At 42.6% G+C, this 14,252-nt stretch overlaps 1 protein-coding gene across 1 annotated transcript in view; it reads right to left on the minus strand.

Annotated features, from left to right (window-relative positions):
* The window catches only part of lrp2b (low density lipoprotein receptor-related protein 2b), a gene marked incomplete at its 5' end in the record, with an annotated part of 304,974 nt that overhangs the window by 217,893 nt on the left and 72,829 nt on the right, over window positions 1–14,252 (minus strand). Inside the window, 4 exons of the mRNA XM_084323212.1 lie at window positions 5,372–5,497; window positions 7,531–7,723; window positions 8,124–8,333; window positions 9,941–10,081. Coding sequence (XP_084179338.1) covers window positions 5,372–5,497; window positions 7,531–7,723; window positions 8,124–8,333; window positions 9,941–10,081 — 670 coding nt within the window. The remainder of the gene's footprint in view (window positions 1–5,371; window positions 5,498–7,530; window positions 7,724–8,123; window positions 8,334–9,940; window positions 10,082–14,252) is intronic.

Here is a 14,252-nt window from a genome sequence, read left to right on the forward strand (position 1 = left end):
CACACACACACACACACACACACACACACACACACACACACACACACACACACACACACACACACACACACACACACACACACACACGTACTGTATATATACGTGCAAAAACATTTATCGTTCCAGCAGTAGGCTTCTATTATTCGAATAATAATAATAAACTTTATTTGAATAGCACCTTTCATACAGAAACTGCAGATCAAAGTGCTTCACAACAGAAAAAAGACAGGCATAAAATGAGCACATAAAAGACATATAAATCACAGTTTTTTACATTAGGATCTAACATCCCAACAGGCCACCTTGTTTATGGTTTGATTCAGTTTTAAATAGACAATAATAAAAAGAGTAAGATAAAATAGACAGAGTAAAATAGTGCAATAGCGCAGTGCAATAAAATCGTTCTGGATTATTGTTCAACAGTTCAAAGTCGTCTTTACCTTCTCTGTTTGGTATCCACAGTTTAAAACTTGACAGTCTTCCCTCCTGTTTTATACCCACTTTGACCCTTTGAACCTCCCACCCAGGGCAAACCTCCAACTCAGGGTGCAGTTCCCTCTCTCAGGGTGCAGTTCTAGGCCTAGGTCCTACACAGTTTTAACGCCTGACAGTCTTTTGTTTGATACCCACACAGTTTAATAATACCTGACAGTTTTGAACCTGTAATAAAATGCAATAGACAGAGTAAAATAATACAGTGCAATAATAGAATAGTAGAATAGAATAGATAGTAAAATTATGCAATAGAATGGACAGAGTAAAATAGTGCTACAGTACAATCAACAGCGGGGTGTATTAGAAGGCTATGGTGAAGAAGTTTTTAGCTTATTTTTGAAAATATTAAGAGATCTAGCTTCCCTAATGTCCATAGGTAGTGTGTTCCATAACTTTGGTGCATAGTTTGCAAAGGCTGCATCCCCGATTTTCCTTAGACTGTGGCTTGGAACCTTCAATAGACCAGTAGTAGATGATCACAATGGGTCTCATTCCCGAAAATTTTTCAAAGAGTTATTCTGGAAGACTTATCTTGGAACCACTGAGACAGAATCAATGACAAGTTCACTCTGAGTCCTGAACGTGCTGGTAATATGTCTTAAGTGGCTGAAACGGTCACACAAATTATATGATTTGATACCTGCTTGGAGAATGGCATTCCGTCTTAACTCGAAACGCGCGTTCCCGTTCAGGTCATTTGCATACAAAACAACGCCTCCATAGCTCCTTATAAGGCAACTAGTGACGCAACTGTGTGAAAATGTAATGGCGGAAGTGCTTTGCGAGTCTTGCGAGCCATCAAAACTAGATTAGATTAATGTATTGGCATCATATACAGCTCGTGGTACACCTGCCGCAGCGCGTGCACACAAACACACACACGCGCGCACAGTACTGTTTATGAATGAATGAAATATAATATATATAGCCTACGGCGGGCGTAATGAATGAACGCAGTATGGCTTATTATTCCATAATTAAGCCTATACTGTTCATTCGTAGGCGCACACAAGACTTGTTATGGAATATGAATGCAGTCTATTTCCACCGATTAGCTTTAGTTCTTATTTATTTATCCACTGTCATTTCAGTGTTGGTGTATAGGCTATAGGGCTATAGTGTATTTCAATATAAGTTTAATTGATTAATGATATATTCGAAGGAATGCAGGTTTATAGCTATATCAACCCCCTCCAATGTACAGTAAATCACCAAGTATGGTTTTGTCAATATTCCAATGTACAGTTTTGCTTGTACAGTGTAAGTCTATCCCCCACCCACCCCTCAACCTCCTCCAACAGTTTCTACGTCAAATGTACTCTCTTTTCTGGACTCTTTTTGTATCACAAACAGTACTGTATTTGCAAATCTGGTATGTCATAAATGTATAGATGTAGCAGTACTGTCTATCTGTGTCGTGTGTGTCATATATGTTATGATGAATTGAAAATGGGGGACCCTGATGTAAACAAGACGAAAGTCTTTCTCTGGTCTGCATCCCCTTAACAATTGTATGTAATTGAGCTGTACTGTACTGTACCCATTCTGCAATCTGTTAATAAAGTTTTCAATCAATCAATCAATCAATCAAACAAAGGTCTGTCCCATTGTATACCAATCAATGGGATACATTGCATGTTGACCTGCATTCTTTCAAATGTATATAATTAATCATTAAAACAGATGTGTAACAAATAAGAAATACAAATTCCACAGAAGGCATTAAATAATTATTATTTTCAATCATTTCACAATAATTGCATAATTGTGTTTGAATATCTGAGTAATTATACATTTGTCCAAAATAGCTGGTTCAGATATGGTTACGCAGCTGCCCTGTGATCAGATTAATCCATATTATTTATTTTTCCGACATCAAATGCGTAATTTCTTATCGTACAAATATTGTCATATTTATTTTAATTATGATTAAGTAATTAATTCCAAGGAGGCCTGTATAGCGTTGACATGAAGGAATCACTATGAGAACACAGTCTGTCAAGTTAATAAAATTTTAAATTAGTCAATCAATCATAAGACTGCTCCTCAGCACTCTTAAATCTGCTCTCAGCCACGATCAAATCTGATCTCAGGAAAATTTGGGGACTCCCGCTCCCAGCCCTAATATGTCTTAAATGGGCCGAAATCTGGCTAAGACGAAATTTTTGGTCGTAAATTCGTTCGAGAATGAGACCAGTGGCGAATCCTTGTGGAAGCCAACGGAAGCCATGCCTCCCTATAAATTTCATATCAAATTATGAAATATGAAATATGAAAAAAAAAAAAATTAAAATATATATATTTTTTTATATAGTTTACATTCATTTTCATCTGTGCATCTGTGTTTTTTTTTTTTTTTTTTTTAAATGTCTCCCTCTTCTCCTTCTCACTCCCTCTAACACACTGTCAGACTGTGCTCACTACTGCAGCTAGTATAGGAGAGAAGCAGTGGGTAGGTCTCTTTCTCCAGGTTTCCAGCATTATAGAGTGAGTCCAAACTCCAAATCCGATCCTAGCCAATCAGATTCGAGCTGACTGCCACTGGGCCACACCCTAAAAGTTTAAAACGGAGCTGGGAGGAAGACGTTCAGCATAATATTCCACCTGGAGGCGGGGCAGGTGCCATATTTTCCCCTCTGCACTCTGAACATTGTATTAACCCGTAACTGTTCCCACGGGCCGAATATTGCCCTGATCCTCGCGAGATTAAATCCACGGGGACCTCTCGGCGTGCCGAAGCTTTTCCTAAATCACTTCCATCATCGAAAACGAGGGGAAAAGGTCGGCTCGCGACCCTGAAAATGTCGCGTGATTTTAAAAACGCTGTATTTACGCTGTGAGCCTATTATGGGATCCACGCGAGCTTTCTATCGTGGAAACATCTGGGCGTCCCGCAACTTTTACTGATTCACATGTAGCCGCTAAAATGCTTAGAAAAGGAAAACAGAAAGCGTGGAATAAACTCGCCGAAACGGAAAAGTGTCCCACGGGCGCGCCGTGATTCCGATCCGCGTGAAAATATTCACGGCCATAGAGGAGACCGTGGGACACCTTTTTGCAACCGAATATGTGTCTCGAATTTGCTCCCACGCGGCGCGCAAAATCGCGCAAGGAAAAATCGGACCAAAAATTAACCAATGCTCCAGCAGTATTAATGACCCTGATGTAAACAAGACAAACGTCTTTCTCTGGTCTGCATCCCCTTATACAATTGTGTGTGAATGAATGAATGAATGAAAACTTTATTAACAGATTGCAGAATGGGTACAGTACAGTACAGCTCAATACATACAATTGTTAAGGGGATGCAGACCAGAGAAAGACTTTCGTCTTGTTTACATCAGGGTCCCCCATTTTCAATTCATCGTAAATGTGTATTGAGCCGTACTGTATTGTACCCATTCTGCAATCTGTTAAATAAATAAAAATAACGTTTGACTGGCCGCCGAGCCATACTGTAGTGTACATGGTGACTGCTTGACTTAAAAAAAAAAAAAAAAAAAAAAAAAAAAAAAAAAAATATTAATAAAAATATTGAATAATTTTTTTTTTAATAATATTTTTTTGGCTTCCCCTGTTATTTTACCCACGCGACGCCACTGAATGAGACCCAATGTTCTAAGAGGCACATAGTTGACTAGAGAATTTGCAATGTAGCTTGGTCCTGTTCCATTTAGTGCTTTGTATATAAGGAGGAGGACCTTGAAATCAATTCTAAATGTTACCGGAAGCTAGTGTAGGTTAGTTAATACAGGACTGATAAATAATAAATAAGAACTAACCCCTGATCACTATAGTGGAATAGACTATTAATATTCCATATACTGTCTTGTTATTCTTATATTATTTATTGTTAGTTTTGTTTATTTATTACATTGCTTGCGCACATCTAAGAGCCAGTGTAGAAACGGCTTGATATACCAGTATGTTACTATTGTACATACATTTTCACTCTGGTTGGATGCCAAACATATTTTCGTTGTATTGTACTTGTGCTGTATGATGACAATACATTTGAATCTAATCTAATACAATTTTGGGAGATTATATAAAAGATAATTTGGAGTCGCAAATCGCTGTCGCGCTACGGAGTGATTTATATGGAATTTGTTAATCTATTCTTTGTCTATTCCACTATATTGCGTGATTGGGTTATTAAGATGCAGCAGGTGAGGCAGGTGACTTAGTGAAGATACTGTACATACGTATACAGTATGTGTGTGTGTGTGTGTGTGTGTGTGTGTGTGTGTGTGTGTGTGTGTGTGTGTGTGTGTGTGTGTGTGTGTGTGTGTGTGTGTGTGTGTGTGTGTGTGTGTGTGTGTGTGTGTGTGTGTGTGTGTGTGTGTGTGTGTGTGTGTGTGTGTGTGTGTGTGTGCGTGCTTGTGCGCTGAGGTTGCCTCACTAAGTCTTTCTCCATGCTTTTATTTATCCACTCTGGTTGGATGGTGTATTGTACTTGTGCTGTATAATAACAATACATTTTATTGAATCTAATCACATTTTGAGATCAGTCGCAATCGCTTCCGCGCTACCTGTAGAATGGATCAGCATGGTGGATGGCAATGCCAAACCTCTGTTGTTTTTCACACGCCTCATTCGCCTTATAAGGAGCTGGTGGGGCGTGTCTGTATGCAAATGAAATTATATATTATAAAATATAAAATATATTATAAAAATGAAGTACGTTTATCAACTTTTAGCTGCATTTGTGCCGTAAGTACTCATTCATGTCCATACCCTGCACCATACATTTTAATATTTTGCTCTAAAAGGAACAGTTCACTGAAAGCACCTTTTACTTATATAACCTGATAACATTTTAGATAACCTTTTGATGACAGATCTCTCCCTCTCTCGCTCTACAGTATGTACTTACATGTAGTCCACAGCGAGTCCGTACGGCCATCCCAGCGTCGTGTTGACGAGAGGAACAGCGTTGCTGCCGTCAATCCAGGACCTCATTATTACTGCTGGACGGTACCAGTCAGACCAAAACAAGTAGCTGTGGATCAGTGTCAGACTTTATAAAACAAGTAGCTATTGATCAGTGTCAGACAGGATAAAACAAGTAGCTGTGGATCAGTATCAGACAGGATAAAACAAGTAGCTATTGATCAGTGTCAGACTTTATAGAACAAGTAGCTGTGGACCAGTATCAGACTTTATAAAACAAGTAGCTGTGGACCATTATCAGACTTTATAGAACAAGTAGCTGTGGACCAGTATCATACTTTATAAAACAAGTAGCTGAGGACCAGTATCAGACTTTATAAAACAAGTATAGCTGTGGATCAGTATCAGACTTTATAAAACAAGTAGCTGAGGACCAGTATCAGACTTTATAAAACAAGTAGCTGTGGATCAGTATCAGACAGAATAAAACAAGTAGCTGTGGATCAGTATCAGACAGGATAAAACAAGTAGCTGTGGATCAGTATCAGACTTTATAAAACAAGTAGCTGTGGGCCAGTATCAGATAAAATACATAGCTGTGAAGAGAGTAGGTGGGTTTCTGTACCTTTCAAATGTTGAAAAGTGACTGATTTCAAATTACATGCAATTGTGGATTACTGATTGGAGCAAAGTTACTTTATTATTACTAGTATTATTATTATTATTGTTATTATTATTATTATTATTATTATTATTATTATTATTATTATTATTATTATTATTATTATTATTATTATTATTATTATTATTATTATTATTATTATTATTATTATTATTATTATTATTATTATTATTATTATTATTATTATTATTATTATTGCTGTTGTTATTGTTTGGTCACACACACATCAATAAAATAACAGATACAGGAACAGGTGGTTCTTTTTTGGATTGCTGGACCGTAATGCACTTGCACACTCACGGCACTTTGCTCTCGTCTACCAGCTGCATTTTTCGCTGATCATCCAATACACCGTTCCAAAGTTGAATTTGCCACATTTCGATCGCCACCACACTCAACCAATTGTGTGCTTTGGGTCTCGAGTTATATGATGACATATCCGCCGAGCGTCATTTGACTCAAGTGACCACGTCCGGTTTTCTCAAACACTCATTTTCCGTGGGGTTTTTATCAAATTTGGACCTGTACTACAAGACTTCAGGCTATGGAATCGCAGTGTTTTCCAACTCCTACCTCTATGCTGGAACTTAAATACAGGCATCTGGCAACCACTAAACAGAAATGTAACTACACACAACTTTTACTTCAGTGTGTTCAAACCTCTAATACATTAGCACTCAAAGTGATTTCTCTTTATTGCTTTAGCAACTTCAGAATGTTACCTTTCAAAATAGACCAGCATGTGCTATAAGTATAAAGTATAAAGCTAAGCTTTGCAAAAAAGGTATGCAGTCGTCAAAAACTAAAACTAAAATGGCCCCGTTTTTGCCTGATGCGGTTAGACATGTTTGAAGGGAAGCCATTTTGATTTTGATTGTAGAATTAAAACGTCAAAAACACATCTTGAAATTACGTGAAATTACGGCTGCATTGATCGATAATAACACACTTTTCAAATTACTGTTCGTCAACTGGACGGAGATGACCAGAAGGCAAAGTAATGCAAAATGTACCTAAAGAAAACAGATTATGTTGATGACAACCACTACTAAAGAGCACTCACTCAGCAGCACTGGAACCACTGCTAAAGAACACTCACTCAGCACTGGAACCACTACTAAGGAGCACTCACTCAGCACTGGAACCACTGCTAAAGAACACTCACTCAGCACTGGAACCACTACTAAAGAGCACTCACTCAGCACTGGAACCACTGCTAAAGAACACACTCAGCACTGGAACCACTGCTATAGAGCACTCACTCAGCACTGGAACCACTGCTAAAGAGCACTCACTCAGCACTGGAACCACTGCTAAAGAGCACTCACTCAGCACTGGAACCACTGCTATAGAGCACTCACTCAGCACTGGAACCACTGCTATAGAGCACTCACTCAGCACTGGAACCACTGCTAAAGAGCACTCATCCAGCACTGGAACCACTGCTATAAAGCACTCACCCTGCACTGGGATGCACAGCGATTCCCTTGGGACTCTTTAAGCCAGTCACAATGTCTCGCCTGGACTTGTCTGCTACTCTGAAGGCCACCACCACCTTGTAAGAGCTTGTAGTCCAGAACAAGACTTTGGAGGTCCAGTCATAAGCCATGGCATCAATCATTCCCACTCTGTAACCCGTCAAAATCTGTTGACCTGGAGAGCAAAAAGAAAATATTTGTGTTTGTTTGATTGAATCACCAGTGACCAAGTGAACAACACACATCTTGGAATGAAGTTGGGAAAATTATTATTAAATATTATGGTGATTACAAATCAACTGACAGTTCCACAGTATGCACAATAAAAACAAATAGTGTATATCGCTGTTTGCTGATGATATCACTCTGTATGATCACAATAATAGTGGCTACTGTTCATTGTCAAGTTAAAAACATGATGTTTTATTCATATGGACCTTCATCACACTTACGTCCTTACGGCCCTACATCATCTCTATGTACCGGTACTTACTACATACAGTAATGAAGAAATCACTTGGCTGGTTGAGTATAAACTCTCCCCACATAATCACACAAATCTTGAAATGACTCACTAGTGCCGTTGAGGCTTGACTTGTAGACGAGGCCTCTACCCCTGTCATTGTAGAAGATGGCTTCCTCATTGCCATCATATTCCACGGCGGAGCCACTGAGTGTGACTCCTAGTCCTGTGAGGGGCAATGTGATGTCTTCCTGGAGGGACACGTTTAATGGGATTCCCCGCACCGCAAGGGTAGTGGCCAAGAGCAGGTAGTCTCTCACCTCTGAGGAGAGAATTTGTGGTGACATTAGCATCTAGTAGGAATAATACATTGAAAAATAATTAAAACAAAAAAGGATTTCAATAGGAAGTGGATGGGTCAGGGCCCTGTTTCTTGTACGTGGTTCAACTAAGTCGATCAAGATGTCATTATCCAGCTTCAGTTAACCCGATGTTTGAAGCCGGGATTTTCCTGTTCCACGAAGGTGGATTCAGTCTCGTTAACTCAAGCCAGACTTGCGACTCAGGCTAAATGCGCGCGGCCGCTTTAGGTGAAAAGCCAGCACGTATCGATGGCAGAGATCCTGATTCTCTAACGGCATTGATTGATTAATTGATTTAAGACTTTATTGACAGATTGCAATACGGCTCAATCGCCTCGCCGACAAGTTAAATGCGTTATCTATAGGCTAATTTTAAGTCCCTCATTACCTCAATCAATCAGATTATATTTCTTTAAACTTGCCTGCTGGATTGAATAATCAAATGAGATCTTGCTAGCGAAAATAATTAGTTAACTGTTATACAGAATTACGATACGGCTCTCTTACCCATTGATTGATGTATAGTCAATCTTTAACTTATCTCCAATGTGGTCTAACGGGTTGTTCTTTTGACTTTCACACAGACGACCGGGGTTCGAGACCCTAGTCGTCTCCTTCTTTTTGCAATATAGGAATAATTCAATTTGGTGCACGTTGAGAGCTATATAAAGAATGACATCCTCAATGCATGTAGATTTATAATATTTTAACTTAAAACCAGGCTACTTTGGCGTATAATCATTAATATTATATTCAAAAAAATCATATTGGAAACACCGGGTTTTGAACCCCGGTCGCTGGGTAGGCAGGCTTGAGCACTACCGCTGCATCGTAGACTGTGGGAATAGTTTCAGGAAACGGGCTGTCACTTCTTTGCGGGGCGTGGCTCTGCGTGATCCGGCTAACTTGAACTTGAACTCTGCTTTCGACCAGGCTCAAACTTTTGGATCTGTTGTCATGGTGATTTGGAAAATCCACGTACATGGAACTGGAAAGTCCGGCTAACTCAGTTATCCAGTTAAAGTTATCCGGCTAACTCAGTTATCCAGGTACAAGAAACAGGGCCCAGGTGGTCCAATGGAGAGAGAATGGATGTGCGTGATTCATGAGATCTATGTGATGGAAAAGTTGACGTATGCATTGAGACTACAGAGGGAAAGGTTTGAGGAGAGGTGAGGGAGATTACTTTGTGTGACTGTGTGAAATATGGATGGAAAAGAATAGATGAATGAATGCCCCTTTTATTTTTTTGTTATTTGTATTTATTTGGTTTTCTTTTTCATGAGCGTTGTTTTTGTTTGTATGTTTGTTCAGATATTTTTTTTTATCAAAATAAAATTACAAAGAAATAAATAGAAACATAAATACTAATAAAAACCTAAATCTATAATATTGCTATTTTAAACTTCCATAATCCATTGTAGCTCAATAGATATACTTATATAAATGTAAACAAAAAAATGCATTTAATTAGTTATTTTTATCAAAAACTATTGAAAAACTAGTGAACTATTGAACAACAAATTCCGATGTGAACTTTCACAGGTCAAATGCAGCAGGCACTTACTGAAGCAGGCGTGCTGGTCGGGCTGGAGGTCGTAACCGAGGCGACACTTGCAGCGGAAGCCCAGGCCGTCGTTGTCGGAGCGGTGACTGAGGACACAGATGTGCTGGCAGCCTCCGTTGTGTCGGCCACAAGGGTTCATCACTGAAACACAGGATTATTTGACATAAAAGAATCCCAATTTGTCTTTTCCGCATATCCATATAGGGAGGTGTAGTGGTTATGTCATTGTTGTTTCCCGCGTGGTCCACCCCACTTGAAATTGCAATGTATTCTCAATGGACACATTTCTAAATCATCTCGTTTAAAACAAATAAAGCATGAACATTGGCATGGTGTACCTTTCTGTGTGTATTCATCCACAATCTATAGGCCTACAGTAGCTCAACATGAAACAATTCGCAATTAATCGTAAAAGTAGCAAAATAACAGCGTTTATGTTTTCGTTCACTGAGAAACTACACAATGGCCGTGACGTGTATTAGGCGTCAGCGACAGCACTGAACGACAGGCGTTCTACTGGTAAGTGCAGTTCTTTTTTTTACGACAAATTAAACAACCTTTTAACTAACTTTATTTCAACCAAAAATGCTTAAACAATATTGTTAGTGATAAAAGGGAACTCATTTTGTGCAAAAATGGAAAGCTTGCCAATGTTCATGAGGCAGAATTATTACAATAGCCGATAATACATTTTCCCAATGATAAATCCCTATACGGGTGGACCACGTGGGAAACTAAAGTGATGTCAGACTACACCTCCCTATGGACAGGTTTGTTGTTTATAAACAAATCGTGTTTGAGCCAATCAGCAATACCCGCTGAATCACGTGACTAAATTGCCCCTACTGTACTGTGCTATGAAAGTACCTACAACAGGGCTCTATGGAGAAACCATGGCAATCCTAAAAGTTGATTAAACCGAAAATTACTGGATGGATGTAATTTTGCCAAATCAACATGGTTGTGAGTGTGAGTCTCCTTTTACATATCTCGCTTTGGCATGGATTGATTGTTCAGATCGCTAGAATGGCTAACAAATACAAATATATTGTAGTCTGCCCCATTGTTCTGAACAGGATTAAGTTCCTTTTTGCCTCCTTGATGTGCACACACAGTCTGATGTGGACACAAACCCGTCTATACATACAGTACATAGCTGCTTACATACAGTACACACAGGTTCAGTATGGCAGGGGTTCAGTGCCTTGCTCAAGCAATTTCTTTACAACCAAATCATCATCCTCAATCAAGATGGATCATTTAAATAGAAATTACATTTAATTCCGTAGAATCAGACACATTATCCTAGCAGTGCCACACACACACACACACACACACACACACACACACACACACACACACACACACACACACACACACACACACACACACACACACACACACACACACACACACAAAAACAATGTATATAGTGTGGCAACCCCAAGCCACCCCTGGGCTTGGTGATTGATGGGCGCTACGTGGCGACCCAATGGCTGGGCGCTGCCCATGTTTGGGCGTCCGCTTCCGGACGCACCTGTCACTAGAAACCCGTCAGGAGTGATTAGGTGATTATCGAATCACGGCGCGGTGCGCCTGTTGGGGAGGGGGGACTTAATGGAGCCGAGGAGCCGCCTCTCAGTTCCCCGTAGCAGCGCAAGGCGAGAGGCCACAGAGTGGAGACGCCGCCCGGCCGACAGATTACCGCCAGCAAGCGATCATTATTTGAATAGAAAATAAAGAGCATGATTTTGGGAACTGCAACCTGTCTGTGTGTTGTTTATTCTGCCACCCCTACACCTGGAATTGCCACAGTGGTGGAGAATGCGGGCATAGTCTACTGGCAATCAGGGGTGCGGAATAAACAACAATAGACTTTATCGAAGTAGAATAAAAGAAATAAAAAAAAAAAAGAAAAAGAAAAATATATATTTAATAACGAAAAGAAGCATGGACGTGCTGGTGCAGCAGCTCGTACAGGCGAACCTGGAACAACAGGTCCGGCACGAAGAGGCCCTGCAAGAACAGAGGAAACAGACGGGGATGATCCACGCGGAGCTCCAGCGGATGGCCTCTCACCGGCGGGACGAAGGGGCCGCAGGGACGCGGCCTAACCCCGGGCGCTTCATCCCCAAGCTGACGGAGCAGGAGGATGTAGAAGCCTATCTCCTAGCGTTTGAGCGCACCGCCGGCCGGGAGGGCTGGCCAGAGGACGACTGGGGGGGACTGCTGGCCCCCTTCCTGTCGGGTAATGCGCAAAAGGCCTACCAGGACCTGCCACCGGAGCAAGCCGAGAACTACACTCGGCTAAAGCAGGAGATTTTGTCCCGTTACGCCCATAGTCTGCAGTCCCATGCGCAGCGGTTCCATGACTGGGTGTATGGCGCACAGGCCTCCCCGCGCTCCCAGATGCACGACCTAGTCCGCATAAGCCGAGCCTGGCTAATGACCGACCCCGGAGGGCCCACGGTCTTGGAACGGATTGTTATGGACCGCTTTGTCAGAGCCCTCCTTTATGACACGAAGAAGCAGGCGAGTCAAGCGGACCCCCGCTCCGTGGAGCAGCTAGTGAATATTGTGGAGGCCCACCAGGTAACGCGGGACTTACTCAAAGGGGGGCGAGGGGAAAAGCCAGAGCGGCCAAGAACAAGGAGGGGTCCCGACGAGCCCAGCCCAAGGGGCCCGGTAGGGAACGCAGGTGATCCCGAACTACCCCGAAGAAGACCGCTGCGGCGGCAGCTTCAGACTTCCGCGGAAAGACGTGCAATTATGGCGCAGCCTGTTGGGCCCATAAGGAAACATCAGCGACCCTTTTACCCGTGCGCGTCAACGACGAAGATGCAGTAGCGCTCCTGGACTTGGGTAGTGTCATAACGCTGGTTCAGCCCCATTTGGCACACTGCGATGCAGAGGCTCCGCAAGTGTCAGTGTCCTGTGTGCACGGGGACACAAAGTTGTATCCCACAGCGCAGATCACCCTGACAACCACCAAGGGGGTCTGCTCGATGACAGCCGGCGTGATACCCAACCTGCCGGTAGCGCTGCTGATTGGTCGAGACTGCCCCCTGTATCGCCAGCTGTGCTCAGCCGTCATCTCCCCGCGCACCCCACCCTCCACAGGTAAACCGAGGAAGAGGAAAGGATTACGTCAGCCGAAGGTGTGTGCTCTGAATGTAATGGGGAGTAAGACTGAGACGGCATCAGATGTGGGTGACGACGCGCCGGAGCCCCTGAATATAACGGGGAGTGAGACGGAGACTGCATCAGGTGTGGGTGACGACGCGCCGGCGCCCCAAGCAGGCCCAGAGACGGATAGCAGTGACGAGGACCCATTTGCAGAGTTCCCCCAGGCGGACGAGGTGGGGAGGGACCTGGCGGGTCAGTTCCGAACGGCCCAGCTGGAAGACCCAAACCTAACGCAGGCCCGGGCGAATATCAAAACCATAGATGGAAATCCAGTGGAGGGGGTGAGTAACCTGTCATATCCTCACTTTGCAATAAAAAGACAACTGCTGTACAAAGTCGTAAAAAAGAATGATGAGGTTAAAGATCTATTGCTGGTGCCGAAATTCTTTATTCCCACTGTACTCCAGCTAGCGCATTCACATATCCTCGGAGCGCATCTGGGCGTGGACAAAACCATGGAGCGCATAAAGGCGTGTTTCCATTGGCCGGGCATGAAGAGAGCGGTAGAGGACTACTGCAGGAGCTGCCCAGAGTGTCAACGCGCAGCACCAAAGGTACACTATAAAAATCCTCTGATCCCACTGCCCATCATTGAGACCCCATTCTCAAGAATTGCCCTCGACGTGGTGGGCCCTCTAGTCAAATCGTCCCGAGGCCACCAGTATATACTGGTAATCATAGATTATGCAACACGTTACCCCGAAGCCATCCCGTTACGCACGGTGACGGCCAAAATTGTGGCACGGGAGCTCTTTCATTTGTTTAGTCGGGTGGGAATTGCCGACTCCATTCTCACTGATCAGGGCTCGTGCTTTATGTCGCGGGTCATGAAAGAAATGTGCAAACTAATGAAAGTGGAACAGCTGCGAACCTCCATATACCATCCACAGACGGATGGGCTGTGCGAACGCTTCAACAAAACACTGAAAAGCATGCTAAGAAAGGTGATGGAGAAGGATGGGAAGAATTGGGATCAGTTGTTGCCCTTTCTGATGTTCTCTGTGCGTGAGGTCCCACAGGCTTCCACTGGCTTCTCGCCGTTTGAGCTGCTCTACGCCCGCAAGCCGCAGGGTCTCCTGGACATCGCAAAGGAGATTTGGGAGGAACAGCCGTCGCCCCACCGGTC

The sequence above is a fragment of the Notolepis coatsorum genome, assembly GCF_963971535.1.
Source record: "Notolepis coatsorum genome assembly, chromosome: 10".
NCBI lineage: Eukaryota > Metazoa > Chordata > Actinopteri > Aulopiformes > Paralepididae > Notolepis > Notolepis coatsorum.